At 49.5% G+C, this 13,574-nt stretch overlaps 1 protein-coding gene across 9 annotated transcripts in view; it reads right to left on the bottom strand.

Moving 5' to 3' along the window:
* The window catches only part of AUTS2 (activator of transcription and developmental regulator AUTS2), a 664,369-nt gene that overhangs the window by 447,236 nt on the left and 203,559 nt on the right, over nt 1-13,574 (bottom strand). Inside the window, exon 1 of one of the 9 annotated variants that reach the window (XM_086859733.1) lies at nt 362-552. The exons of the other annotated variants lie outside the window; for them this stretch is intronic. Coding sequence (XP_086715859.1) covers nt 362-409 — 48 coding nt within the window. The 5' untranslated portion in view covers nt 410-552. Of the gene's footprint in view, nt 1-361; nt 553-13,574 lie in introns of those variants that run through there. 9 annotated transcript variants of the gene reach the window in all.

Here is a 13,574-nt window from a genome sequence, read left to right on the forward strand (position 1 = left end):
CAATTCCAATTCCTGGTGATACTTCCAGGGGCACAGCTTTACCTATGGATTCACAGATAAAACAATTCCAATTCCCGGTGCCACTTCCAGGGGCACAGCCTTATCTATGGAGTCACAGAGAAAAAATAATTCCAATTGCCGGTGATACTTCCAGGGGCACAGCTTTACCTATGGATTCACAGAAAACAATTCCAATTCCCAGTGATACTTCCAGGAGCACAGCTTTACCTATGGATTCACAGAAAACAATTCCAATTCCCAGTGATACTTCCAGGAGCACAGCTTTACCTATGGAGTCACAGATAAAACAATTCCAATTCCTGGTGACACTTCCAGGGAAGGGAGCAGAGGCTGGACTCACCTTGTCGGCATGCTTGAACCTCACGTAGAACCAGCTGGATTTGATCATTGTGTCCCCCGCTGGGCTCGGTGCCCGGCAGGGAAGGAGCCGGAGCTGCTCTGCCGGAGAGCGGCCGCTGCTCCCGGAGCGCCGGGCGGGGAGAGCGCTGTGCGCGGGGCTCCGTCTGTCCGTCTGTCCTGTCCGTCTGTCCTGTCCGTCTGTCCTGTCCGCCTGTCCTGTCCGCCTGTCCTGTCCGCCTGTCCTGTCCGCCTGTCCTGTCCGCCTGTCCTGTCCGTCTGTCCTGTCCGCCTGTCCTGTCCGCCTGCCCTGTCCGTCTGCCCTGTCCGTCTGTCCTGTCCGTCTGCCCTGTCCGCCTGTCCTGTCCGTCTGTCCTGTCCGCCTGTCCTGTCCGTCTGTCCTGTCCGCCTGTCCTGTCCGTCTGTCCTGTCCGCCTGTCCTGTCCGCCTGTCCTGTCCGCCTGTCCTGTCCGCCTGTCCTGTCCGTCTGTCCTGTCCGCCTGTCCTGTCCCTGTCCCTCCCTCCTGCCCCTGTCCGTCTGTCCTGTCCGTCTGTCCTGTCCGTCTGTCCTGTCCGTCTGTCCTGTCCGTCTGTCCTGTCCCTCCCTCCTGCCCGTGTCCCTCCTGCCCGTGTCCGTCTGTCCTGTCCCTGCCCTGTCCCTCCCTCCTGCCCGTGTCCGTCTGTCCTGTCCCTCCTTCCAGCCCGTCCCTCCCTCCTGCCCGTGTCCGTCTGTCCTGTCCCTCCCTCCAGCCCTGTCCCTCCCTCCTGCCCGTGTCCGTGTCCCTCCTTCCAGCCCGTCCCTCCCTCCTGCCCGTGCCCCTCCTCCTTGTCCGTGTCCCCCTGCCCCTCTCCCTTGCCTGTGTCACTCCTTCCAGCCCCTGTCCCTGCTCCTGTATCCTCTCCGTGTCCCTTTTCCCTATCCCTGCCCCTTCCCCCTGTCCCTCTCCCTGTCCGTGTCCCCCTGTCCCCTGTCCCCTGTCCGTGTCCCCCGCAGCCCCGCCGGTCCCTCCCGGAGCTCTCCCCGCCCCATCCCTGCCGGCTCTCGCCGGTGGAGCCGGGAGCGGCGGCTGCTCCAGCGCTGCCAGCCGCGGTGAATAATGAACCCAGCCATTCCCCGCACACACAGAGTGACACCTGCCTGAACATCATCCTGAATAATGAACCCAGCCATTCCCCGCACACACAGAGTGACACCTGCCTGAACATGGTCCTGAATAATGAACCCAGCCATTCCCCGCACACACAGAGTGACACCTGCCTGAACATCATCCTGAATAATGAACCCAGCCATTCCCCGCACACACAGAGTGACACCTGCCTGAACATCATCCTGAATAATGAACCCAGCCATTCCCCGCACACACAGAGTGATACCTGCCTGAACATGGTCCTGAATAATGAACCCCGCACACACAGAGTGATACCTGCCTGCCTGAACATCATCCTGAATAATGAACCCAGCCATTCCCCGCACACACAGAGTGACACCTGCCTGAACATGGTCCTGAATAATGAACCCCGCACACACAGAGTGACACCTGCCTGAACATGGTCCTGAATAATGAACCCCGCACACACAGAGTGATACCTGCCTGAACATGGTCCTGAATAATGAACCCCTCCCCGCACACACAGAGTGATACCTGCCTGAACATCATCCTGAATAATGAACCCAGCCATTCCCCGCACACACAGAGTGACACCTGCCTGAACATGGTCCTGACAACCAGCCTGCCCCAGCCCCTCCTTAGCCCCTCGCTCGCCCACCCAGGGCTGGCATGCTCCGGAGGCTGGCCCGCACTGCCCTCCCCTAGCCACAGCAAGATTACACCACTATATATAGTTTAGAAACAATAAAGCCTCTTAGGCATAAAGCGAATATCTCCTTTTCCATCCTGCAGCTGCAGAAGCGCTGCCGTGGAACCAGAGCGAGTCCCCAGGAGCCAGACTCGCTCCTGGGTCTCCCTTTCTCAGCCCCCCCTCTACAAACACCCCTGGTAAGCTGTGATGCTGTCAGGCTCGTGTTTTAAAATAACATCTGCAAGGAAAAAAAAAACACAAAAAAACTCCCAAACCACCGCCAGCAAATTGAGCTAATGCATAGAAAATCCCAGGTAGTCACTGCTCAGAGTGTTTGTTCAGAAACACTGCCCAATTCCCTGGCTCTGCTCAAAGAGAGAGGTTCAGAATTTCATTACAGAAGTAAAAAAAGTCACCTCATTTTGCTGCTTTAAACAGCTGTCTGGTTAAGTGGGAGTCTCACAGTATCCCATCCCAACAAAAGAGGATAATTTGCTTCTCATCATCTTCAGATCATGACTTTATAGATTTTTCTTGTCTCCCTTATATCATACCTCCCAGACTATTAAATTTCTCCTTGTAGTTGGCTGTGCATGTCTCCACAGATCCTTTTCATCACTCCCTGTACCTTTTCTACCTCTAGGTATCTTTTTCATGGGCAGAGTGAGATGGAATAAATACATTTACCACTGATTTACCATCTCCTCCTGTATGTGCTCACAAGAGATATAAAGCAGGTGAAACAGACCCTGAAACCCAGTTTGTCAGTATTACTCACCTAAAAAGTCCTGTCAGTGCTGATAACAGTGTCAGTGCATTATCTGAAAGTGGTGCCTTTGGCAACCTGGCTTCTCATTCACCTGCCAGCAGAGGTTTCTGGAACTTTCCATAAGCTTGGGCTTACACAAGGGATCCAAACCCCAAATACTGACCAGTAATGGTCACTGCATTTCGGTGGAGCTGTGCTGCTCAGTCCTGCTCACCCACACTCTGTTCAGTCCCTGTTCCTCCCTGCTCACACAGGGAATTGGGATGAAACCCCTTCCAAACCCCTCACTGCAGCCAGCTGGTTCAAATCACAGCCATTCATGGCCACAGCTGCCAGAAATGACTTTCCTTTGGTGCCACAGAAGAATATCCCCAACTCTCTCTTTAGTTCTGCATTCCTGTGGGAGAATTAACCCATGCTAAAAGGGTGCTAAAACACCCCAGGGCGTTTTTTGGAAGTGGAGATGTTAAAAATGGATGAGAAGGTCTCCAAAAGGGAGCAACATAAAAAGAAAATTAAAATTACAATTTTTTTATCAGCACCTCCTATTTTCTGCGCCTCAAAAGCTGCTTTTTGAAGTAGCAAATGGATAAATGGGACAGATCTGGCTGTGGATTTGACTGAGGAGAATTGGAGGAGGATTCCCTGAGCTCTCCTGGTGTCAGAGCAGGATTCCCTGAGCTGTCCTGGTGTTGGAGGAGGATTCCCTGAGCTCTCCTGGTGTCAGAGCAGGATTCCCTGAGCTCTCCTGGTGTCAGAGCAGGATTCCCTGAGCTGTTCTGGTGTTGGAGGAGGATTCCCTGAGCTGTCCTGGTGTCAGAGCAGGATTCCCTGAGCTGTCCTGGTGTCAGAGCAGGATCCACAGAGCTCTCCTGGTGTCAGAGCAGGATTCCCTGAGCTCTCCTGGTGTCAGAGCAGGATTCCCTGAGCTGTTCTGGTGTCAGAGCAGGATTCCCTGAGCTGTTCTGGTGTCAGAGCAGGATTCCCTGAGCTGCCCTGGTGTCAGAGCAGGATTCCCTGAGCTGTTCTGGTGTCAGAGCAGGATCCACAGAGCTCTCCTGGTGTCAGAGCAGGATTCCCTGAGCTGTTCTGGTGTCAGAGCAGGATTCCCTGAGCTCTCCTGGTGTCAGAGCAGGCCTGAGCTCTCCTGGTGTCAGAGCAGGATCCACAGAGCTCTCCTGGTGTCAGAGCAGGATTCCCTGAGCTCTCCTGGTGTCAGAGCAGGATTCCCTGAGCTCTCCTGCTCCCATTCCAGGGAGTTTGTCCCTGCACTGCCCCGCTGCCCGTGGCCCTTGGGGCAGGAGCAGAGGGCACAGCCAGCACCCAGTACCAAGCACAAACAGCTGGGGCTCACAGCAATCACCAGGCCCTGGGTGTTTTCCACTGGTTCATTAGCATCTGGCAGGACCTGAAGTTCCAGGGTCACAAAACACTGAGCTATTCTTTCATTTCAGGAAAATGCACAGCGACATCCCTCGAGAGCTGTCCTTTTGCAATCAAAGGACAAGTGCAGCGCAGGGGATGGAGATGGGGAAATGGCATCCATCACATCCCCTAGCCGGGCAGGGACGAGCCCTTCGTGCCACAGATTGCTCATTTTGTGTTGAACTGTGTCATTTTGTGTTGCAAACCCCCAGATCAGCATCCACAAACAGCCCCTGGCAGCAGCAGGGCCCGGTGATTCCTTCCAGCACTGACAGCTGCGTGGCTTTGCACGCACACACACACACACAAAGTACACACCAGCTTCAGTTTTCAACACTTCATCTTTGCAGTAGGACAAAACACACCGTTTATTTTCAAAGCTGCAGCGCCAGCAGTTTCTGTGAGCTGTGTTTGGTTCTGTTTCACAGAGCTGTGCTCTTTATGGAGCGTGGTAACAACAGCTTCACTCCTCTTTGCTGATTCACTCCCTAGGGAGCTGCTGGTGGCACCACAGGGATGGGGATCCACCCCTGAAAGGGCTGAACTCACCTCCAGAGCCCTGTCAGCCCACACCCAGCAATCACATGGAATAACACACTGTTCCTGCTCTGAGTTTGTACAGCCAAAATCCCAGCTTGTTTTCCTATGACCCCAAAAAGCCAACAATGCCTCTGCAGAATATTCACAATTGTCCCAGAATAATCATACTTTGATTATTCAGCAGGTTTTGCCATACTCTAATAAACCATTTCAACTGTGAGACAGTGTAGAAAGGAATTGAAATAACTCCTTTTTAACAGACCATTGGTTCTAAGCCTTTTAATACACCCTAATGTATATTTAGATATCGATCCACGTTCATTTCAATTATTCCCCATGACAAAGCTGATCCCACACTAATGCAATGTGCAGTGTAACTGTGAGTACTGAGCTGGTTTTTAAATCTCCTAACAGCAGTGGGTCCCTGCTCCTCTCTGCCTTTGGTTTGCTGGTAAGTCACAGTAACACCTTGGTGCCACAAGGGAGGGGGGTAAGGAGCAAACCAGGCAAAATTTCCTCTGTTTTCAGTTTCCTGAGGCAGCAGAAATGCTTTGAAGAGCCCAGAGCCAATCCTGGAGGAAGCTAAAGAGCCCTGACCCTTGTGCCAAGCAAAAGCAATCTCTGTGTGTGTGTGCAGGGGGAATAAAGCTAAAGCAAGATGGTGCATTTGCAGCAGGGACTGCATCCAAGATGAATTACAGCCATTCCTGTGTTCTTGGCACTACAAGAGCAGAAAATCATCTCCCTCCCTATTATCATAATAGCTTTCACACTTCCCAACCAGCAGAGTGAAGTGTGGGGATGCTGAAAGAAACAGCACATAAACAACAAACAGAAAGTTTAGATAAATAAGAAGATCCCATCTCCAGAAAATGTTTACAGCAATTCTTAAAATTAGCCTGTGGGGAGGGCAAAAAAAGAGAGGAGGGAAGGCAATTTGAAATAAGTATAAATAAAAAGGATTTTGAAATGTTTTTCACGGATCAGAATGGCTCCTAATGTAGCAGCCAAAGCAGGGATCCCTGGGAGGTTAAATGAAGCTGAGAGCAAAGCTTGTGGGATCTGCAAGATCTGAGAGAGAAAGCTTTTCCCAAATTCAGAGAACTGTGGAGTAACTTGGATTCTACAAATGTAGCACAAATGCTGGAGCTCCTGCCTGCCTCTGAACATGCCCAGCTCTAAACCAGCAAACAGCCAGCTCACTTCCAGGCACCCAGATTCCACAGCAGCCTTTCTGCTTTAAGCCAGCTTTGTATTCCAGCACGTCACATCCTAGCAGGAGTCAGACAGGAAAGGCTCAGACTGCCCAAACTCAAACAAATCAGTGTCCACATCCCAGAACCAGAACAAATGAGGCGTCTGCAGCCTCCCGAGGCCGGTGCTGCCAGACCTTTGTGGGTCACAGGGAGGTACCACAGGGAACTCTCATTTTCCAGGCTAATAGAAAGCACTGTGGGACTTGCTGTCTCGTTATTAACGTGGTAACAATCCCATCTTGTACCTCAGGGCCCCGCTCACCCATTGACACCATCTGCTCTTGCATCTCCAGTGCTGCCGCGTCAATCCCGTGGAGAAGATGCTGCTGTCGATTTGGGCTTGTGTGCACGGCTCAGAGAAACCCTGCAGGTCACTGCTCTGAGCTCCAGGAGCCTTCATCCCCACCCAGAGCAGCCACAGCATGGGCTGCACCCCGTGTCTGGTGTTCCTGGGGCTGCCACCCTTTCTGCCCAGGACATCAACACCACCACCAGCATCACCCTTTTTACAGAAAGTTGTTTTTTTTTTCCTTCCCAGTGACTAAGAAGTGCAAGTGACATTTCCCCTGGCAGCTCTAAGCCCTGTCAGGCCTGTCAGTGCTGTGAGGTCTTACAGCTGCCTTTCCCTTGGAATAGGATAAAGCCTAATAAGTCAGGCCACCTGACTCAAAGAGAAAGAGTCCAGATTAATGTGAGAAAAGCAGTCTGAAGTACTTTATCTCCCCCAGCAAAGTGCCAGTCTGTAATGACTTACAGGGGTAACCCAGCTGGGGCACATGCTCAGCTTTCCAGGTGAAATTATGGCTACCAGGCACAACCACAGAGCCCTGAAGGATTCCAAAACACCTCCAGGCAGTCCAGAGAGGACAAGAAACAGGCATTTGCTAGAGGTTTACAACCTGAAGAGACAGGCTGAGGCAGAAGCAGGACAGCCCATGAGCCTGGCACACAAGAGCTGGGCTCATGATGGCTCACAATCTGCTGTTCTGCCACACTGAGTTAGCTCAGGGTGCAGGAAGGAGAGCTGCTGATGGTATATGATATAAATGGAACTGTGCCAAAAAGTCACGTGTGACTATCTGCAGCAGTGGGAGGCAGAGGTGGCTTCAAATGTCTTCTTGACCTCTCTGAAAAAGGAGGTGCAGTGCCATAATCTGTAATTTAAAAGACAACAATAATTGCCCCCTGGACAAAATAGGTTCTGATATTAAGAGTTCAAATGATGCTTTTGCAATCCTACATAATGGTTCTGCATTTTGTTCCCTGGATTTCTGGTTTCTAGAGCTCCAGCACTGTTTGGAAAGAGGTTTTTTTATTTTTGAGAAAAAAAGTCACTTCTAAGACAACACCAGAGCTCAAAAGTGTTTGAAATGACAGGATCCTCAAATGAGGAAAGCAGTGATTTCTGTGGCAGGATTCACAAATGCATAAAGCAGTGATTTCTGTGGCAGGATTCACAAATGAAGAAAGCAGTGATTTCTGTGGCAGGATTCACAAATGCATAAAGCAGTGATTTCTGTGGCAGGATTCACAAATGAAGAAAGCAGTGATTTCTGTGGCAGGATTCACAAATGAAGAAAGCAGTGATTTCTGTGACAGGATTCACAAATGAAGAAAGCAGTGATTTCTGTGACAGGATTCACAAATGAAGAAAGCAGTGATTTCTGTGGCAGGATTCTCACATGCAGAAAGCAGTGATTTCTGTGGCAGGATTCTCACATGCAGAAAGCAGTGATTTCTGTGACAGGATTCACAAATGCAGAAAGCAGTGATTTCTGTGGCAGGATTCTCACATGCAGAAAGCAGTGATTTCTGTGGCAGGATTCTCACATGCAGAAAGCAGTGATTTCTGTGACAGAATTCACAAATGCAGAAAGCAGTGATTTCTGTGGCAGGATTCACAAATGAAGAAAGCAGTGATTTCTGTGGCAGGATTCTCACATGCAGAAAGCAGTGATTTCTGTGGCAGGATTCACAAATGAAGAAAGCAGTGATTTCTGTGGCAGGATTCTCACATGCAGAAAGCAGTGATTTCTATGACAGAATTCACAAATGAAGAAAGCAGTGATTTCTGTGGCACTCCATCATTTCCTCCTGCTGAGCACAGCTCTGCAGCACAGCACAGAGCTGTGAGTATGGATCTCCCTCACCTGCACATGGAACAGGGATGAGGGAGCAATACATCCAGCAGGGAATGGGGGCAGAGAAATCCCTGAAAAAACCACCTTTGCATGCAGTGTATTACCATTGGAGCACTAACACACGTTCCCTTTGAACATAAAAAGGGATTAGCTGGCAGGGCACTAATGCCCACGGCTACATCAAGTCCTGTTCAGCAGAAGGTTTGACACTAAAATCCCCAGCAGCACAGATTAGGCTGCAGTGCCAATAGCTCCTGCAGCAGCCACGGATAAAGGGCAATTTACACCTCAGCTGTGAGTGCTGGAACCTGCTTAACACCCACCAAGGGACCAGGCTGGGCACAAGGACAGTGACCAAGGACCAAGGAAGGAGTTACACAGAGCTCCCAGGCAGGTCTCAGATCCCAGCCCCAGGTGCCCACTCACATCCTCACCACGAGTGTAACAGCCTATGAACCCAAGGCCACCTCTGGCATGGTTCAAAATTCCCCTTGTGCCACACAACACAGGAAATCCAGCACCCTGCAGGAAGGCAGAGCCAAGAAACAACCAGTACCTCCCCAGACATGGGGCTGCAATGCCAGCCCCCCAACACCAAACCCCCTGGCAGGTCCTTCCTGAGCCCAGGCAGGAGCATCACCCCTGCCTCTGGGAAGCTCCAAGTTCCACACAGCAGGCTTGGATCAGCTCTGAGGATGCTCTGTACTCACCAAGCAGAAAAAACCCCCTGAGAGAGGCAGCCTGGAGCTTCACATGTTCACACATGTGCATGGACACCCAGCCAAAACACAGCCAGGCCATTGGCACCCACGCTCTCCTGTCATTTTCAAAATAACTCTCATTCTTGTGAGGTTTCCCTTTAAAAATGAGGTTTTGTTCTTTAATATTCATTGACTTCTAGCTTCCTTCCCACACACAAGGCATTATTTACTCTACAGTGGCTCGGTGCATCAATTATGGTAATAGTTTGTGAATAACATTTGCATTATGGGAAAATGAGCCTGGTTATTTAGCACTAGCCGAGCCATCCCTCTGGAAAATTGTCACAAACATATGTATCATATGCCTCCACTTAAACAGATCTGTAATTACTCTGGTTTATTAAAAAGAGCCAGCACTTTTTTTCTCTCTTTTTTTTTTTCCCCCCCCTAAATCTTCTTACTGAGAACAGACAAACATCAACAGAGCCCTTTCCTCAGCCAAAGGAAAAGGCTAAACACTGCTGCTACCATGTCCTCTTATTTTTCACTGAGATGTTAGAGGTGAAAAGCATCTTCTACATTCATTTAATGCAGAAAGTGTGGCTCAGTAATTGTGGAATTTGATTAATGCTCCGTTTAAAGCTAAATTCCAGGCTCACTGTAAACCTGTAAATTGTGATTTACATCTGTGTTCCATCAGCAGCCAGGGTTTGTGTTGCACGAGCAGGGCTGCCTGGTGCAAGGCACTGTCTGTGTTTCCTCCAGAGCTCCTCAGAGCAGCAAAGCAGGCATTGCACCTTGTGGGATGTGTCTGGGACCTGCCCAAAGGCTTGGCAACTTCTTCAAGCCTCTGAGAAAAGCTAAGACGTGTCACTCAAACAGGGCTTGTGCAAGAAACCCCACAAAATGAACAGCTTTGTACACTGAGGACCTGTAGCACCCAAATTCAGAGGGTTTCTAATGCTCAAACTACAAAATTCTTGCAAATAAGCAGTTATGTCAGTGCACAGCAGCTGCTGGCTTGCTTTTACAGCGTCCCCTGGCAAATCAGGTATATTTGGAGAAGTTAATCAAGGTTTCAGGCTTTCTTAGGGCACCAGGGCTTTCCACAGAGCACCAAATGTGAAATTTGATACATAAGAACATAAGAAATGCACAAAAGTGCCCCTTTGCATGGACAGCCAGAATGATCCCAGCAAAGGCACTTGGCTTCCAAGGTCACAAACTGTAATGTGGACAAGAGAAGCTGTTGATGCCCTCAGATCTCCACAGGCAGCCCCACTGCCAGGACTGAACTTTCACAGGGAGAGTACGCCACAAGGAGACTTAAAACAAGCCAAATGGAAGTGGGAAGAGAGTGGCACGGGCAGCACAGGGGCACTGGAGGTGTCCTGTGCTGCACATCAATGAGCTGGCAGTGCTGGGTGCCAGCAGCTCCTCCCCAGGCTGCAGGGCACAGCGTGCTCCAGGCCAGTAATGAGACAGCATCCTTGGTGCTGTTTAACAGTTCTTTCATTGCCCATGACTTGGAGATGTCAGGCCAATTCCAAAGTTTCCAGCCAAGGAATCATCCTAATGAGCCATCCCAAAAAGCAGTCAGAGGTTACTCAGGGTACTGACACCCAAGTGCAGCCTCGTTATTCAGACAGATGTGCAAACAAAATAACACTGTTGGACAAGCTTGGTTTGCCTCTGGAACACCTTCCCCCTGAGCTCTGTGGTACACAAAAAATACCAAACCCCCTCCACAGCAGCACAGCACAACAAGTGGTTTTTCCCCTCTTGTGATAAAACTGACACTGCTCTCACTCTGTACCAGAACATGGTGTGTGCATTTGGAAATTGCTCCTGTATTTCCAGCTCTGCCAGGAAAATCTCCGCAGCAAAAGCTCCAGCAGTGGCCCAGTGACACCAAGTGCTGTGTGCACCTCACACAAAGGCTTTTCCAAGCTAGGTGAGGATGGAGGTATGAAGCAGAAATTGGTTATTCCTGTGATACGCTTGAAATTTAAGTATTAGCTTGTATTGAAGTTCTTGATCTAACAAAATATTACTATAAAATGCACAATCAAGCCCAAAAGCTCACCCCCCATCCTATCTAGGCAATCACCACAGCAATTCCAAATCCCACCAAACTCTTTTCCCTCTCCTCTGGCCAACCGAGCAGCCCAGCACCGTGTTTGCCACAGGGCTCAAAAGCAGTGCTTTGTGTCCTGCCTCAGCAGGAGAGGTGTGCTTGTTTTAACAGCAAAGGGAACAGGCTGGCAGTGCTTGACAAGTCTGGATCAAAGTGTCTGCAAATAGAATGGCAAAGGTCAGAGTGATGCTGAGAGCTGGCACTGCTGCCATGCCTCTGCTGGAAAAGCCTCCAGCTCTTGTCTCCAGCACTCTCTCCTGGTTTATCTTCCCCATCCTAAGAGAGGAAATATTAAAACAGACATGTAAAAAAAGGATGAGGAAAAGAAAACTGCAGGATAGTCCCCTCCCTTATTTTAATTATTGATGCAGACAGCCTAAGCAATCTGTAAGCCATATACATAATGTATTTACTTGAAAATCCCAGCAAATCCACATGGTATTACAGAACAAACTACAAGCTGATCTGGGAGCACTGTCTTAAGAACTGGGTAAGCTGTCTCCATGTACTCAAAAATCTGTTTGACAAACGGAAAGATTAGATTAATGTTAATAATGCTAACGTGCTCAGCAGCACTCCCTGCCCCAGCAACAGGGTTTGGGTGCCCGGGGTCTCGTCTTTCATCCCCACCAGATCAGTCTGTGCTGCAAACACTGCTTGTTTGGAATGACAAAGGCAAGGTTGGCTCACATCCTTGAAGCTCCCCCCTCCCCTTCTGATTATACACCCCAGCAGTAATGTTTAGGGATCAGACAGAAAGCAGCAGATGTTTTACATAGCAAAAGACCTTTTTTTTTAAAGAAAAAAAAAAAAATCACTTCTTGAAACAGCTGTTTCTAGTTTTGGGGCTAAGGAGGGTGAATGGGGTAGGAGGGAAATGGGGGCAGAGAATCAGACTTCAGCCTGAATTTGGTGAGAGATGCTGTCTCCCCCTCTGCTCTGCCACTGACTGGATCCACCTGGACGAGAAAGACGTTCATTAAAAACCACACTCCCTGCAAAGCTGAACAGACAGTGTAAGCAGCAGCGGGCAGCAGTTTACTACAGTATGAAAACACAGAATCTGTAGCTCATTGAGCCATTCATTGTTTTAATTCCTGAGTTTCATCTCACTCCGTAAGAGGCTCTGGACAGCAAAGCTTTCTGCATCTACACTGCAGATGGCTGGTGTGGTGTGGCTGGTGCGCCACAGTGGCACTGCCACTGTCACCCCACAGCTCTGGGAGGGGACAGGGAGAGCCCAAGGGCAGGCTGAGCCCTGCAGGTCCCTCTGAGCCCCAGCAGCACCTCCTCACAGCCCAGCTGCTGCCAGAGCCCTGCGGCACAGCACAGCCTGCTCGCAATTTTCTTCTCAACCACCAGTAGGAAAACACAAACCTTCAGACAAACGGATCCCTCACTTCCTCCTTGCTGCTTTTAGTGGTTTCTTTAATCTTTTAAGCTTCTGGGTCTAATCCAGCAGCTGCCATCAAAAGTACTTACACAACTGCAGGGGAGGGAGGAGGGAAGGAACGGGATACACCAAATCCTGAAACACATTTGCTGAGCAGCCTCTTTGTTCTCACACAAGTGAGTGCCTTTGGAAGGTATCTGCTCACAGCCCAAACACATTTTTGTACATCTACCTGTGATGTCCTCTACTGCCTTATCTATAGAAACAAGCTATAGAGAAATGCTCCCAAATGAATCAGATGACACATGTGAGCTGGCACGCTGCAGCACAGCGTGGGCACACAACGGGGGGATCTCTGCACTCAGCAGCTCATGCATGAATATGCCATAGGCAGACAGCTCCCAAGATGATAAATGCTGCTCTTTTCTGAAACCTGAAAATATTTAGTGGTGTTCTTCACAGAAGGCCCCAGCGAGCACGCAGTGAGTCTGTTCCCATTTCAGCAACAGAGGAAAGCACATTTCAGATCTCCTGGCAGAAAAGTTTAACACGTGGTCTGAGAGCACGGAAAAAGTTCAAAATCCATTAAGAAAGAGAATCAAAATCTGCTCAGATTTCATTATTAAAAACAAACAAACACCCCAGAGGAATCTTGTATTGAGCACCATTATCTTGCAATTTCTGCAGGATGCCAACAGTTGTCTGTGTGCTAAACCCCACATTTTAAAGGGCCTGGAGGGTTGGAGGGCACCAGGTGGAAAAATTCCAGTTAAGGTTGTGCTTTTGCTCCTGCTGCTCGCAGGACACAGCACACACAAATGCTCTGTTCATGCTGGGAAGTGAATTTGCTGGTACATCATTCTCTCTGAGCAAAATCTCATCCCCCAGCATACTGACATCTATGCTGTTTCTAAAAATAGCATGTCCTTCTTAAATAAACATGACATAAAGGAATTAGGTGACAGCTGACCAAAAGCATCCCTTTAAAAGGCAAACTTTGCTGAGCACCAAATGCAAGCAGCACTTACAAGCAGCCAAGACTTTTTGTATTAATT

This window comes from Cyanistes caeruleus, chromosome 21 (assembly GCF_971803275.1).
Source record: "Cyanistes caeruleus chromosome 21, bCyaCae1.hap1.1, whole genome shotgun sequence".
In the NCBI taxonomy this organism is placed as follows: Eukaryota; Metazoa; Chordata; class Aves; order Passeriformes; family Paridae; genus Cyanistes; species Cyanistes caeruleus.